The 13,488-nt window shown below is 44.0% G+C and overlaps 1 protein-coding gene across 1 annotated transcript in view; it reads left to right on the forward strand.

Moving 5' to 3' along the window:
* Positions 1-856: 856 nt before the first annotated feature.
* Positions 857-13,488, forward strand: part of pcdh17 (protocadherin 17) — a gene marked incomplete at its 5' end in the record, with an annotated part of 75,954 nt that continues 63,322 nt past the window's right edge. The window contains one exon of the mRNA XM_079497498.1: positions 857-3,352. Within this exon, the coding sequence (XP_079353624.1) occupies positions 857-3,352 (2,496 nt within the window). The remainder of the gene's footprint in view (positions 3,353-13,488) is intronic.

Genomic DNA, 13,488 nt, shown 5'->3' on the forward strand with positions numbered 1-13,488 from the left:
GGGTTTGAGGCTCATTCGGTCCATATTCATATGAATTCCACAATAAAAGGTCTATGGCTTCAGTTATGCCTGCAGTGTTACTTACAAGTATTAAAGTTCGCCTGTTCGTTTTTTTTTTATTGCGTAAATGGGCCATTATTAATGTTTCTGTCAAGTCGCTCACACGGAGATGTATGAAGCTGCGCTGTGGATGTCCTGTTCATTGTCATAATGTGCTAAATGATCTTCAAGAGGGATCTTTACTAGCTGTAGGCTATCTGGCCAGCACCAATGGCTTCTCAAGGTTAACTAATTGACAGGCTTCCCATATAATAGTGGAGATGAATTACGCATGAGCCCCGTGTTGTAATTTAGCTCAGCGGTGGATGGTTGCTTGTCAAAGTAGCAAGTACAGCGAAGGTTATTTTATATATTGTAGATTTTTTTAAATATTATAAACAGCGCAGTTATTAATCAACAGTTTTTCTCATTTTTGTCTTAAAGGTGGTAAGAAGGAGCACGTACAAGGACGATTCTGTTTCGTGGAGACTGGATTGCGATTATTGCTCAGATGAGCCTGGGCGCTCAGCTGAATATAAATTAGGTATTCAGCACCACCGATCGCTGGAAGAGAGAGAGAGAGAGAGAGAGAGAGAGAGAGGGGAGAGAGACAGAGAGAGTTGGGGGAGCAAAGAGACAATCAAGGAAGATGAATACCTAGGCCTACAGAGCACTTGAGTACCTCACAATCACACGATGAACAGAACTGATTGTTTGATCATGAATAAATTAAATAACACATTTGGACGGCATATCAACAACAAGTCAAAGGAAGCGTAAACACCTCAACATTACACAGTCTCTCACGGCACAGGGGATGTATCTTTCCATTTTCTTTTTCCTTCTATTATGGGCGCAAGCCCTGACGTTGAAAAACTTGAATTATTCGGTCCCAGAGGAACAGGGACCCGGGACTGTGATCGGGAACATTGCCAAAGATGCTAGAATCGGGCTTGAGCAGACGGGGCCGGGACAGGGTAAGAAAGCCAACTTCAGGGTGCTGGAGAATTCTGCCCCTCATCTCATCGATGTGGACCCACAGAGCGGACTGCTGTACACCAAGCAGCGCATCGACAGAGAAACTCTGTGTCGGAGGAACCCCAAGTGCCAGCTCTCCATGGAGGTGTTTGCCAACGACAAGGAGATCTGCATGATCAAAATTGATATTCAGGACATCAATGACAACTCTCCTGCTTTCCCATCAGATCAGATTGATATTGACATTTCAGAGAATGCAGCTCCGGGTACACGCTTTCCCTTGACCAGTGCACACGACCCGGATTCAGGGGAAAATGGCCTGAAAACCTATCAAATCACACGAGATGACTACAATCTATTTTCCTTAGAAGTAAAAGCCCGCGGGGATGGGACAAAATTTCCAGAATTAGTTATTCAGCGACCGCTAGACCGAGAGGAACGCAATCATCACACGCTTATTCTCTCAGCCACTGATGGCGGAGAATATCCCAGGTCAGGGACAATGCAGATCAATGTTAAAGTTATTGATTCCAATGATAATAGCCCAGTGTTTGACCAGCCAACATATGTGGTGGAAATCCCAGAGAATTCCCCCCCTGGAAAAGTCCTGATTGATTTAAATGCCACTGACCCTGATGAGGGTAACAATGGGCAGGTAGTATATTCTTTTAGTGGCTATGCCCCAGAGAGAATCCGGGAACTATTCTCTATAGATTCGAGAACAGGGGTCGTAAAGATTCAGGGAGAAATTGACTACGAAGAGAGCCCAATTATTGAGATTGACATCCAGGCGAAGGACTTGGGCCCAAACCCAATCCCTGGACATTGTAAAGTCACTGTTAAAGTGCTGGATAGGAACGATAACTGGCCGTCGATAGGCTTTGTGTCGGTGAGACAGGGAGCCATCAGTGAGGCAGCACCCCCAGGCACTGTCATTGCTCTTGTCCGTGTCACAGACAAGGACTCGGGCAGGAATGGCCAGCTTCAGTGCAGAGTGCTGGGAAATGTCCCTTTTAAATTAGAGGAGAACTACGATAACTTTTACACCGTGGTGACAGACAGGCCCCTGGACAGAGAGACGCAAGATGAGTATAATGTCACCATCGTGGCCAAAGATAATGGGCTCCCCCCTCTAAACTCTACTAAGTCCTTCACTGTAAAGATTCTAGATGAGAACGACAATGTCCCTCGCTTCACCAAGTCTGTGTATCTCCTTCAGATCCCAGAGAATAATATCCCTGGAGAATACCTGGGCTCAGTTCTGGCCCATGACCCAGACCTTGGCCAGAATGGCACAGTGTACTACAGCATAGTCAACTCCAACGTGAGTGGCGGTGATGTGAACACCTACGTCAATGTCAACGCTGCAAACGGTGCCATCTATGCCGTGAGGTCCTTCAATTATGAGCAAGTGAAATATTTTGACTTCAAGGTCCTGGCCAAAGACAACGGCTCCCCTCACCTGGAGAGCAACACCACCGTGCGCATCAGTGTCCTGGACGTGAACGACAACATCCCCGTCATTGTTTTACCCCTGTTGCAGAACGATACCGCTGAGATCCATGTGCCGCGCAATGTCGGTGTTGGCTACATTGTCACTACGGTGCGGGCGGTGGATAATGACTACGGTGAAAGCGGGCGGCTCACCTACGAGATCTCAGACGGCAACGAGGAGCACCTGTTTGAGATCGACCCAGTGACTGGAGAGGTGCGGACTTCCCACCCATCTTGGGAGGACGTAAGTCCCACCGTGGAGCTCATTATTCGGGTAATGGACCACGGAAAACCCACTCTCACCGCTGCCGCCCGGCTCATCGTCAAGGCCTACAATGGGCCGCTAGCAGGCGGGGAGCCACGCATCAACGAAGAGAACCGGAACTGGGACATGTCCCTCCCGCTCATCGTAACGCTGAGCATAATCTCCGTAATGCTGCTAGCGGCCATGGTCACCATTGCGATAAAGTGCAAGCGGGAAAACAAGGAGATCCGCACATACAATTGCCGTATTGCGGAGTACTCGCACCCGCAGCTGGGGAAGGGCAAGAAGAAAAAGATCAACAAGAACGACATCATGCTGGTGCAGAGTGAGGTGGAGGAGAGAGACGCCATGAACGTCATGAACGTGGTGAGCAGCCCCTCCTTAGCCACCTCCCCCATGTACTTTGACTACCAGACCCGCCTGCCGCTCAGCTCACCAAGGTCGGAGGTCATGTACCTCAAGCCCACCACCAACAACCTCAGCGTGCCCCAAGGCCATGTGGGATGCCACACCAGCTTCACAGGCCCGGTCTCCAGTACTACAGACACAGCCACCAACCGCATGTCCATTATACAGGTAGGCCCAGTCTCCAGTACCACAGACACACCCACCAACCGCATGTCCATTATACAAGTATGGCAAGCCACTTATTGTATGTTTCACTGTTTGACAGAAAACATGTAATTTGTCTTTGATTGTACGTCTTCAGTCCTCGTAAAACTGTATCCCCATCACGTTTCTACACAAAATCCTCTATGAAGTTACCTCTGAGAGCGTAAACATATCCAAGTAACGACTCGTAAGGGTCAGTTTGGGTCCATTTTAATTCTCAGAGTTAAATTAATCCAGAGAGTTTAGTATGTGTCTCAAATAAGGAAAAGGGAAACATCTTACAGAGACAATTAGAACATTAAAGAGCTTAAAGAGAGAAGGGTTAAACAAAGTAAACCTTCAGTGGCTATGATAAAAAATAGGAATCGGTTATCTTTTATTTGGCCATAGGCCAGAGATCTTGAATCAGTTTGGATTCACTGTCCGTCATTGCAGAATTAATGTTAATTAATTCCTGTGGAAGAAACACATCTTGTGGATTATTAGTTGGCATGCTTGAACAAACGGCATATCTGGACAACTGGATATGATCTATTGACTTCTCCCACAGAGCTGATATATCATCTTCTCATCATCCAATAATTAGCTTTTGTGGTTAAAAATACACTTACTGTAGCCGCACAAAGTCTAATAAAGAGCTCAATCAATAAGTTACTTCCAGTGTTTTCACTGGTATTGTGTATTATCTCCCTTATGCCTTATTAGCATTCTGTGGATTTGTGTGGGTCTTGATAGTTGATGAATTGCAAATCTCCATAAACAGAACTAGGCTGGCCCAATCACCAAGTGTGATATAACACTGCATGCAATCATTTAAAAGTTCATCACGTAATGTTACAAAACACTTAGTTTGCATTTTCTTTTAAGCGTTTTTCTGCAGATTTAATTTTGCAGTGATATACGTGAAATTAATTCATTTATCATATCTATATAATATTGCTTTGAGGATTATTTAGTTCAGCTGGATTACATTTCCTATTGATTGTTCTTATGTTTTTTCCATTATTTTGTCAACATATTTTGTGATGAGTACAGGCTGTATAAGCTTGTACTGTGTTTCTGGCTGTTTCTAGCTTGCTATAATTTAGCTAGAAATATATGTGACTGTTTCTAGTTCGTACTAATGGGCTGTAGTTGTCTTTCTATCATGCCCAGCTCCCTCTATTGTGCTTATCTTTTGTATGCTATGTTTACTATTTATGCTGTGCACGGATGTGAGGATCACAGTGATCACATGTGACATGTTCTCACCAGGGAGGAAGGGAGAATGTCCACTGTTCTCACTCCATGTCCTGCTTCTATTATGAGCCAGCTGCATAGGGCAGAGGTCGGCACGACTGCCGTTAAGGCTTCCTAATCAGAGGGACAGAATAATTGCCAGTCCACTCTGCAGACTGTCTCTTTTTCCTAATACGTCGACCACAATGAATCAGGCTGTTAGAAGCTGCTGTGCATCCATTGCGTGCTCTTTCTCTTTCCCCTCTCTTCAGAAAGTGTCACCCCCAACAAACAACACAAACAAAACAAAAAGCTGGGAGAAAAATCTGCACGACACATGTTTTACTGTGTTGTTGCTCATGGAGGGTCCCCTCGACACATGTTTTACTGTGTTGTTGCTCATGGAGGGTCCCCTCGACACATGAGGTGTGCAGGGTGCTCTATGTTGTATTATTCAACAGAAACCTGTGTAGCGGGAGATTGGCCCGGGGCATCAGATTTCTTCTAAAGACGTACCAAGGCATATCCCTTTCCCCACATAGCCGCTCTCTCTCTCTCTCTCTCTCGTCCTCCTGCTCCTCCTCCTTTTCCCTCGCTTAGTGTGGACAGTAAGTAACCTGAGTCAGGGCAGAGTGGCTATGGGAAAAATGTCAGGAAACAAAGACAGAATTCCCCCTCCATCGATCCCAAGGCCACTCTGCCTATCTGTCACTATACAGCTACCATGGGAGGGGAGGCTAAATAAGAAAAATAAATAAAGTTAGATAAGGGCGTGGGGTAGTAGAGAGTAAGAGGGGGGCATATCTTTTGCTCAGACAGTTTTCACAAGGGCACCTTTACTACTCCCTTCATCCATGCTGTAGCTAGCAGGGCTGCTGTAGCTCTGCTTTAGTCTGTGACTCTCCCAGTCTCTCAACACACTGCTGCTGGCCTCTAATGATGTTTTATCACGGTGCAGCCACAGACAGAGAGCGCTTCTAGCTGGGAGAGTGGAATAATATGAACGTAGGGCTCTGCCGGCCTTATCGTACAGCGACTACTGGGCCGACGCCGGGCCCAGGCAGCAGTGGAGAGAGCTTTCATTTCATTTGTAAAGAGAATTCCTCGGCTAAGGAGATGGATGATATGTAATGATGCCTAATTCTGCTTAAGGCGTTGAAGGGATATATTACTTACTGTGGAATCAAGGTTAAAGCCAATCCACTGCTGAGTTCCTCAGTGTTCTAGAGGAAAGAAAAATGGGGATTTTCAGTAATTCGCCCCCAAAGAGCAAGCCCAGTGCCCAGTGCCACTCTCGTCTAGGATTGTGTTTGCCTTCAGCAGCCATGCTGTGCTGTGGGTCACTGGTTTATGTGTGGTTTTATTTCCACTCTTTCCCATTTTCACAGAGTAACTTCAAATTCCAAGTGTAAGTAATCAAACACATAATACAGCTATTAAAGGCAATTATATTTATTCGGTTTGATATTCCTTTTTATTATGGAGTGCTTCAATTGAATTAAGTGATGAAACTCCAATTAATTGAATCCTGTTCAGTGGGTGGCCATCCGTGATGATGTAGAGCAGGTGCTGTGGAGGTGAGGGGGAAAAACAGAAGTGCTATAAAAATCACCTTTAGGTGGCGACAATCTGCCTTGTGTAGAACGGCACAAGGGTGTCAGGGGTGTTATAGCCATCACTTGATATTGCTAGGGTTGCACTAGTAGGTCTACTGTACAAGCTGATACAATAAATGTATTAATGTTACAGGTACCTGCTTTTCTATTGCTCCAGAATATGTTCTTCCTGTTGTTTTGGTTAGTGCAGACACTGTACACTACAGTCACATGCAATAGAACAGGCTCAGGGAGGCCTGGCCCTCATACAAGAATTATCATTGACTTGGCTGAAAGGAAACAGATATAGGATGCTTAAAGGGATATTTCCCTCATAGTTCCCTCACACCATGGAGACTTGAATATATTGATTTTTGTTGTTTGTTTTTGTCGCATTCCTAAGCCAATAATTTGATGACCAGCAGTAGTTTCCCACAGAGACACAACAAGTCTCATTTGTCTCTCCATAGCGAACCACTGGCTATATAATTTAATACATGTAGTTTATTAATATAATATATTTGATATTTATAGGGTGAGCATGTGCATACTAATGCACCTTGAGGAGAGTATTGTGTGTGTGTGTGTGTGTGTGTGTGTGTGTGTGTGTGTGTGTGTGTGTGTGTGTGTGTGTGTGTGTGTGTGTGTGTGTGTGTGCAAGCGTGCGTGCCGTGCACTACATGCGCAGAACAGACACAATGGCTGGTTCTTCTCTGGCGAAGAAGATCATGAGAGGAGTTTAGAGTTTGGGGTCGTTTTCTAGGCAGGCAAGTCGATGTCCATATAAGCCAATCCTTGACCGATAGGAGCACTGGCGTACGTGCCTGCGTTTCCAACATTCCATACTACTGTCACACTGCTACATGTATGATACCGCTGTAGTTCTGTAGTAGGGTAGCATGCAGATCTGTAGGCTACTTAAGGAAAACAATAGCCAGAAATTAAAGACACTATTCTCTCCATTAGAGATGCGTTGGTCCAGTAGAATGTGTTGGTCTGACCAGGTTTCAAAGGCCATATTCAGGATAGTCTAATCAGCATCCACCGTCCATCTTTATTTTTGTAAACAAAGATCTACATGAAAACTAAACTTAAAAATAGGTAAAAATGTCACGTAAACCTAACAAAAGTTTATCAAACACAAAAATCATAATGCTGGTTGTGGTCGAGCGCACCTGTGCATTTGCACACATGCACCACTACACCAGTGGCTGCGACGTCTCAAGTGTTCATTTAATGTGTCTATTTTCACACTCTGAGTTAAACTAACATAGAGAGGATTTTGCAGTGTATTGTATTGAAATCGCTCCCATGCTTCAGTAGGCAGTGAATGGAAAAGCACTCTTTATTCCATTCCATTGTATTTTGTTCTATACATGTGTGAATATTCTGCACAGACTCAGTTGTTTGTTTTAAGGTGAGGTGGTTCATAGAGGCATGTGTAATTTGTGTACTTGTGTACTCTTCCCTCCCAGGGTTGAGCTCTTCAGAGCCACAAGGTTCAAGATTTGTTTTGTTTTAGGTTGTGCTTGTCAGTACATTAAAAAGGCCTTATCGGCTTTGCCCTGGGATGTGTCTTCATATTTTCTCAGACAGACAGACCTGCTTGCCTGCTACTATACATAACACCACACGCTGAATTCCTTTGAATTATTAATGGGTAGTTTTATTTTTCTTCATCTCCCCTAAGCTTCTATGATCGATGCTGTTCTACTGAAAGGGAAGTGCAGTCAAACCTCAGGATGTCACTCTGGGGACAAGAGTGAACTGTTACTGTAGTTCTTCTTAAAAGTCAAAGTGGAATATTTTGTTGATTTCTTTTTTAATGGTTTGTATGCATCGACACAGTACAATTCCCAAATCAGAGTACTTACAAATGTAACCAAAATACCCGTAAGGGTCGATTTGGTTCATTTGTACATTTAACACTGCTATTTCACCGTGTTTTTATTCATGTGGTGTGTGCAGCGGCTGTTTGCTTGCATCTGGAAGCCGTGGCAGCAGGGTGGTGTTGTAGAGCACAGCACAGCTTCCCATGCCATTAATAAATCATAGCGTTTTAACAAATCAAAGGCAAGTGGAAGATGTCACGATAAACATCGTATGATCTCCTGCTACACGATTGGCAGCATGAGGGAATATAGGCCAGTCAATCTAAGATTCGGCCCAAAATAAAATCGGCTAAAAACGGCCATAGCCGTCTTCACAAATGTGATGAGGTCATCACATTTGGGCAAGTGGCTATGGCCGAATTCAGCCCAAGAAGTGTTTTTCGTGTAAAACGAATGCTTGGAATGGGTTCAGAATCATAATTGAATAACCCCTAGTTTGACATGCTACGTAAAGCATAATTGTGTGTGTGTGTGTGTGTGTGTGTGTGTGTGTGTGTGTGTGTGTGTGTGTGTGTGTGTGTGTGTGTGTGTGTGTGTGTGTGTGTGTGTGTGGCTAATCTTGCAAACTGTTGGACCAATTCAAATTTCTCGTTATGTAGATGCTTCCCACCTGCTGGGGTGATGGAGTGATTACAGTACGTGACAACAGATAGATTGAGAGGTGACTGACAGGGAAGAGAGCGAGGGGGGGAATCAACTAAGGTGTGTAGAGTAGAGAAACATCCTGCAATCAGATCCTTGGAGATTTCCACTTTTAATATGACATTTGCAAGAACATAGCATGCTTTGTATGAGATGGGAGACAGAGGTGGAAGCGAATGTTTAATTTAATACAACTTCTCAAAATGAAAGCAACCCTGATGAATTATTGAAAATAGAAGGCGTGTAACTCCTCTGCCGCTCCCCGACACTAGACAGACAACTTCCTGTAGCATTTAGGTAACTACATTGACTAAATGTACATAACATTCATAAAATGGATGGATACATTGATTAAGGCATAGACTGATTCTTTGATTGATTAATTGTTTCATAAAGCTGGTTGACACATGGACGGCTGAGTCAATGAATGAATGATGTAAACATTTATTTTTAAAAGCTTGTCAATCATGAATTGAGACTATAATAAAAGTTTATTATCCATGATATGCAGTTTACACATTTGTATTAGTATTTAGTGCTAGTTTTACTTTTACTGTAATTCTTTCAAATGGAGAGAAAGACTGACCGCACAATTTGACCGCTGCAATGGAGAATTAGGCACTTTAAGCTATAATTTGCTTGGTCGGTGGGGAAACTGACCACGTGGAGATGGCACGGTTTATATAATTAGACTACATACCTTTCATGTTTCCGTTTGAAAGTGTGTGTGCAGTACGTGGTGAGTCGGGGGTTTAGATGAATACAGAATGATGGCTGAGAGGCAGTTGTAAGGCAGGCAGTGGCTCAGATGGTAGAAGGTTTGATCACTGGCTACGCCTGGCTTTGTATTGAATCCTGAGCAAGCTGTTACTATATACTGTAAATCAGTGGTTCCCAAACTTTTTCATGTCAAGGACCCCCACATTGACACTAATTAGCCCGCGGACCCCCATTTGAAAAGACATGCCAGGGACCCCCATAAGAGAAGACTTTTACGGCTCTAGCAGTGATTCTCAACCTGTTTAATTTCAAGGACCCCCAGTTTGACATGCTACGGACCCCCATTTAATGGCATTTATATCTCTGGGACCCCAATTTATATTGTAAAATCAATGTTAATTGACAGTTCCATTTGGTTCCATTTGTACACTCTCAGTTCCAAAGAGCTTTAAACCCAGTGTCTCTTTGAAACAATTATGTTGGACGTTTTCCATTCTGATTCTGTAAGGCCATTTAGAGGCTAATGCGGTTTCTTTTGTATTGCCAGCCATTTTATTTGTTGCCGCCTTCTTTTTGGGACAGACAGCCTTGTTTTCCCGACCCTGTTGATGCTGTGAGTTAGGCACAGCTCTGTGCTGTTGATGCTGCGAGTTAGGCACAGCTCTGTGCTGTTGCAAATACACGCCTACACCTCAGATGGATATAACCACACTCTGCACTGATACACGGAATATTTTACTTTTCAAATACATTCAACCAAGTGAACCCAACACCCTCATGAACCCAACACGCACTTTTAAAGTTTTAGCTCTCGAGACATGCAGAAAAGTCACTTATTAGTTGTTTCTGTTCACGCCTCCTGTGGCATATTGAACTGCTAGACCTTGCCGTTGCAGGCATTATAGACAACAACATCCAAGGAACATGGGGAATAACCTGGTTGCAAGGAGGAAACGCGCACAAAAAAAAGAAACCCACATTGCAACCTTCCAGACAGCACAGGGATCCTGCTAAGATTCAGCCTCTGTGTGTGTGGTTGCGTGTGTACGTCTGGATGTGCATGCCACACATGCCCTTGTGCTACCACCAGCTGTGCTCTGAAGCATTAGCCACACTCTTCTCTTCGTTTTGGCTGGGGCTCCCTGCAGGGTCTACGCGGCCCCCTGGGTAACCTTTGAACCACCTCCCCATGGGGTCCTCTGGCTGAATGATTTGAACAGCAGGGTGTAAGACCCAGAATTGTTGATGGTGCATAGAAAGTTCTCAGGTAGATTGGACCAACCCTGTAATAATGTGAACTGACGTGCACAGCTCACAGAAAGATTACATGTGTGTGTGTGTGTGTGTGTGTGTGTGTGTGTGTGTGTGTGTGCGTGCATGCGTGCGTGCGTGCGTGCGTGCGTGCGTGCGCGTGTGCGTGCGTGCGTGCGTAACATGGCAACATGTTTCTTTGATCAGCAGCTGGGTCTCCACTCTCCTCACTGTAAATCAAATGCTCAAATGCTCCTAAAGTCAAACAACGTGGAACTAGCGTTGCTGTTTCTTGGCGCCCTTCCAATTCCAAGAGAGCTTTTATTTCTGCTGTATCCTCCGTCACCGTGCCCCCGGCACAGTAAAAGAAAAAAAAAGAAAAAATATATATATACTGTATATTTATATATGTATGGTCCTTTTTTCACTCAGAGTAAAATTAAAACTCAAGGATTTTCTTTTCACTTTGCACGTACTGTATAGACAACCAAGCAAAGGAAATGAGTTATGTGAATCCCCTACCTCATTAGTATGAGGTAGGAGTAGCTCTCTCTCTCTTTCTGTCTCTTTCTCACCCACAAAATATAACCTCAATAATATATTATGTCATTAACTGAATGGAGGAATACACCATGAATCTCATCTCATTTTGTCCACATCTCCACCTCTAAACAAGCCAGCATAAACAGATTTCATCTCATCTTGCTGCACACGCACGCACGCACGCACGCACGCACGCACGCACGCACGCACGCACGCACGCACGCACACACACACACACACACACACACACACACACACACACACATGTTTACATCACTGTAATCCATCCGGGAATGTCAATTTTGTAATTTGAGGAATATCATTTCTATGCTTATGTATCCTGCCAGCATTTGCTTTGCATGGTGGACACACACCCTTGTGTCTGATAAGAGCTGATGCTGCTGGCTTCATTACACTCCAATCAAAACGATGGTGTCGCACACAGAAATATATATAAACTCACAATGTGTCGCATCGCGCCAGCCTAATGGTTATTTTTCTATTCCACCATTGTACAACAAGGTATATTACAGGGTTTAATGGTTAATCGGAATAATCAATTTAGTCAATTATTATATCACCAAAAAAATGTGTTTCTCAATTATTCAATTAACCAATCAAAACCCTATATTTCCGGTTAATTTCCTAGGCTTAAGAGAGGTCCCACTGTCTCTTTTGTCAGCCATTGTATTCATAATGTTCACAGTTTGAAATCTGACTCCCGCGTTTCAAGCCCTGAAGGGAATTGACAGACACCGGCTGTTATCTGTTTGTGGTAACAGAGAAGAATGACTCGGTGCTTTTAGGAACTGTTTCCTAAACAAACGTAAAAAAAAAGAAGCTTGCTAAGTGGTGAGAATACACAATTTTGTCATCAAATCGTTTTCCGCTGCGTCTGCTCTTTCAGGCGGGTTCGCTCCAGCAGTCCTTCCTAATCCTACCATTCTACCCCTTTTACTGTTCAATAAGCCCCTCGCTGGGTTAATTGTGCTTAAACCATTTAGGCCTGACGTCGATATTTAAAAAAATGTCTTCTAAATCCTGACAGTTTTCTGAAATACCTGTTTCTGTATCAGTGGTGCTCAATATTTCATGTCAAGGACCCCGAAAAATATATGTAATTGGCTGCCGACCCCCCATCTGAAAATATGTTGTTCCAGGGACGCCCCCCAGAAGCAAAGATTTGAGTTAAAAACGTTCGCTCTGAAAGAATATATTCAAAGCTTTACACCACACTTTCACGATTTTTCAAAAAATAGCAGACCTACAAGTTCATAGCTATGAGCTTGTAGATCTGCTATTTTTCAATAGCTAAAGTATAACATAATTCTTAAAGCACCAAAAGGGTTTCCCGTTCAGAATGGGTTAAGAAATAAATATTTTTTTGTTGCTGTGTGGTTGTTGAACATTTGGATCAAACTCCGGACTGAGTTCTGATTGATCTAAATTCTGCCTGATATACAGAGTCTACAGAAATATTTTAGCATACAGTGTGGCTCTGAGCATTGTTTGATGATAGGACTTTAATAATGTTCAAGTGCTCTCTCTCTATCTCACACTCTCACACACACAGACACGCACGCAAACACACGCACGCACGCACGCACGCATGCACGCACGCACGCACGCGTGCACGTAAAACACACACATTCTCTGTTTTCCCTTCCTTTGTCTAGGCTCATGTCATCTTGTATAAGAATTGCAATAGCTCACGTTGCTGATGACCCAAGCCAAACTCATGATGATGAGATTATCTTGTCACCAGTGCAGAGTGTATGTCTGCCGTATTGATCCACTGGCAGTCTTAATAAATGAAGCCCTGTGATGGAGGCGTTGGCTCAATGATAACGCTCAGAACAGCAGACCCTGCTATTCATGTACACTCAATGCCGGTGATATGATGAATGGAGCTTCAATGTCCTGCTCCCTCTCCTCTCCCCTCTCTCCTCTCCTCTGTCTTCCTCTCCGCTCCGCCCTCCCACGTCCTATCAGAGGTCATGTTGACATGCAGTGTTGATGTACTCCCAGGTGGGGGGACGCATGCATGGGTGCTGCTGTGGAGGAAAGCCAATCAAATGGAGCTACAGGGGGAAAGAGGGGCGGGGGGAGCCTCCGGAAGGGTAGAGTTCTCTACATCCTAGGACACAGTTGTAAGCCTGTCACAACTATTACATCATTATTTGAGATAATCTCAATATCTTTGCATAATTAGAAGACAAATATCCATTAATTATGTATA

Source organism: Electrona antarctica (genome assembly GCF_951216825.1).
Source record: "Electrona antarctica genome assembly, chromosome: 3".
NCBI lineage: Eukaryota > Metazoa > Chordata > Actinopteri > Myctophiformes > Myctophidae > Electrona > Electrona antarctica.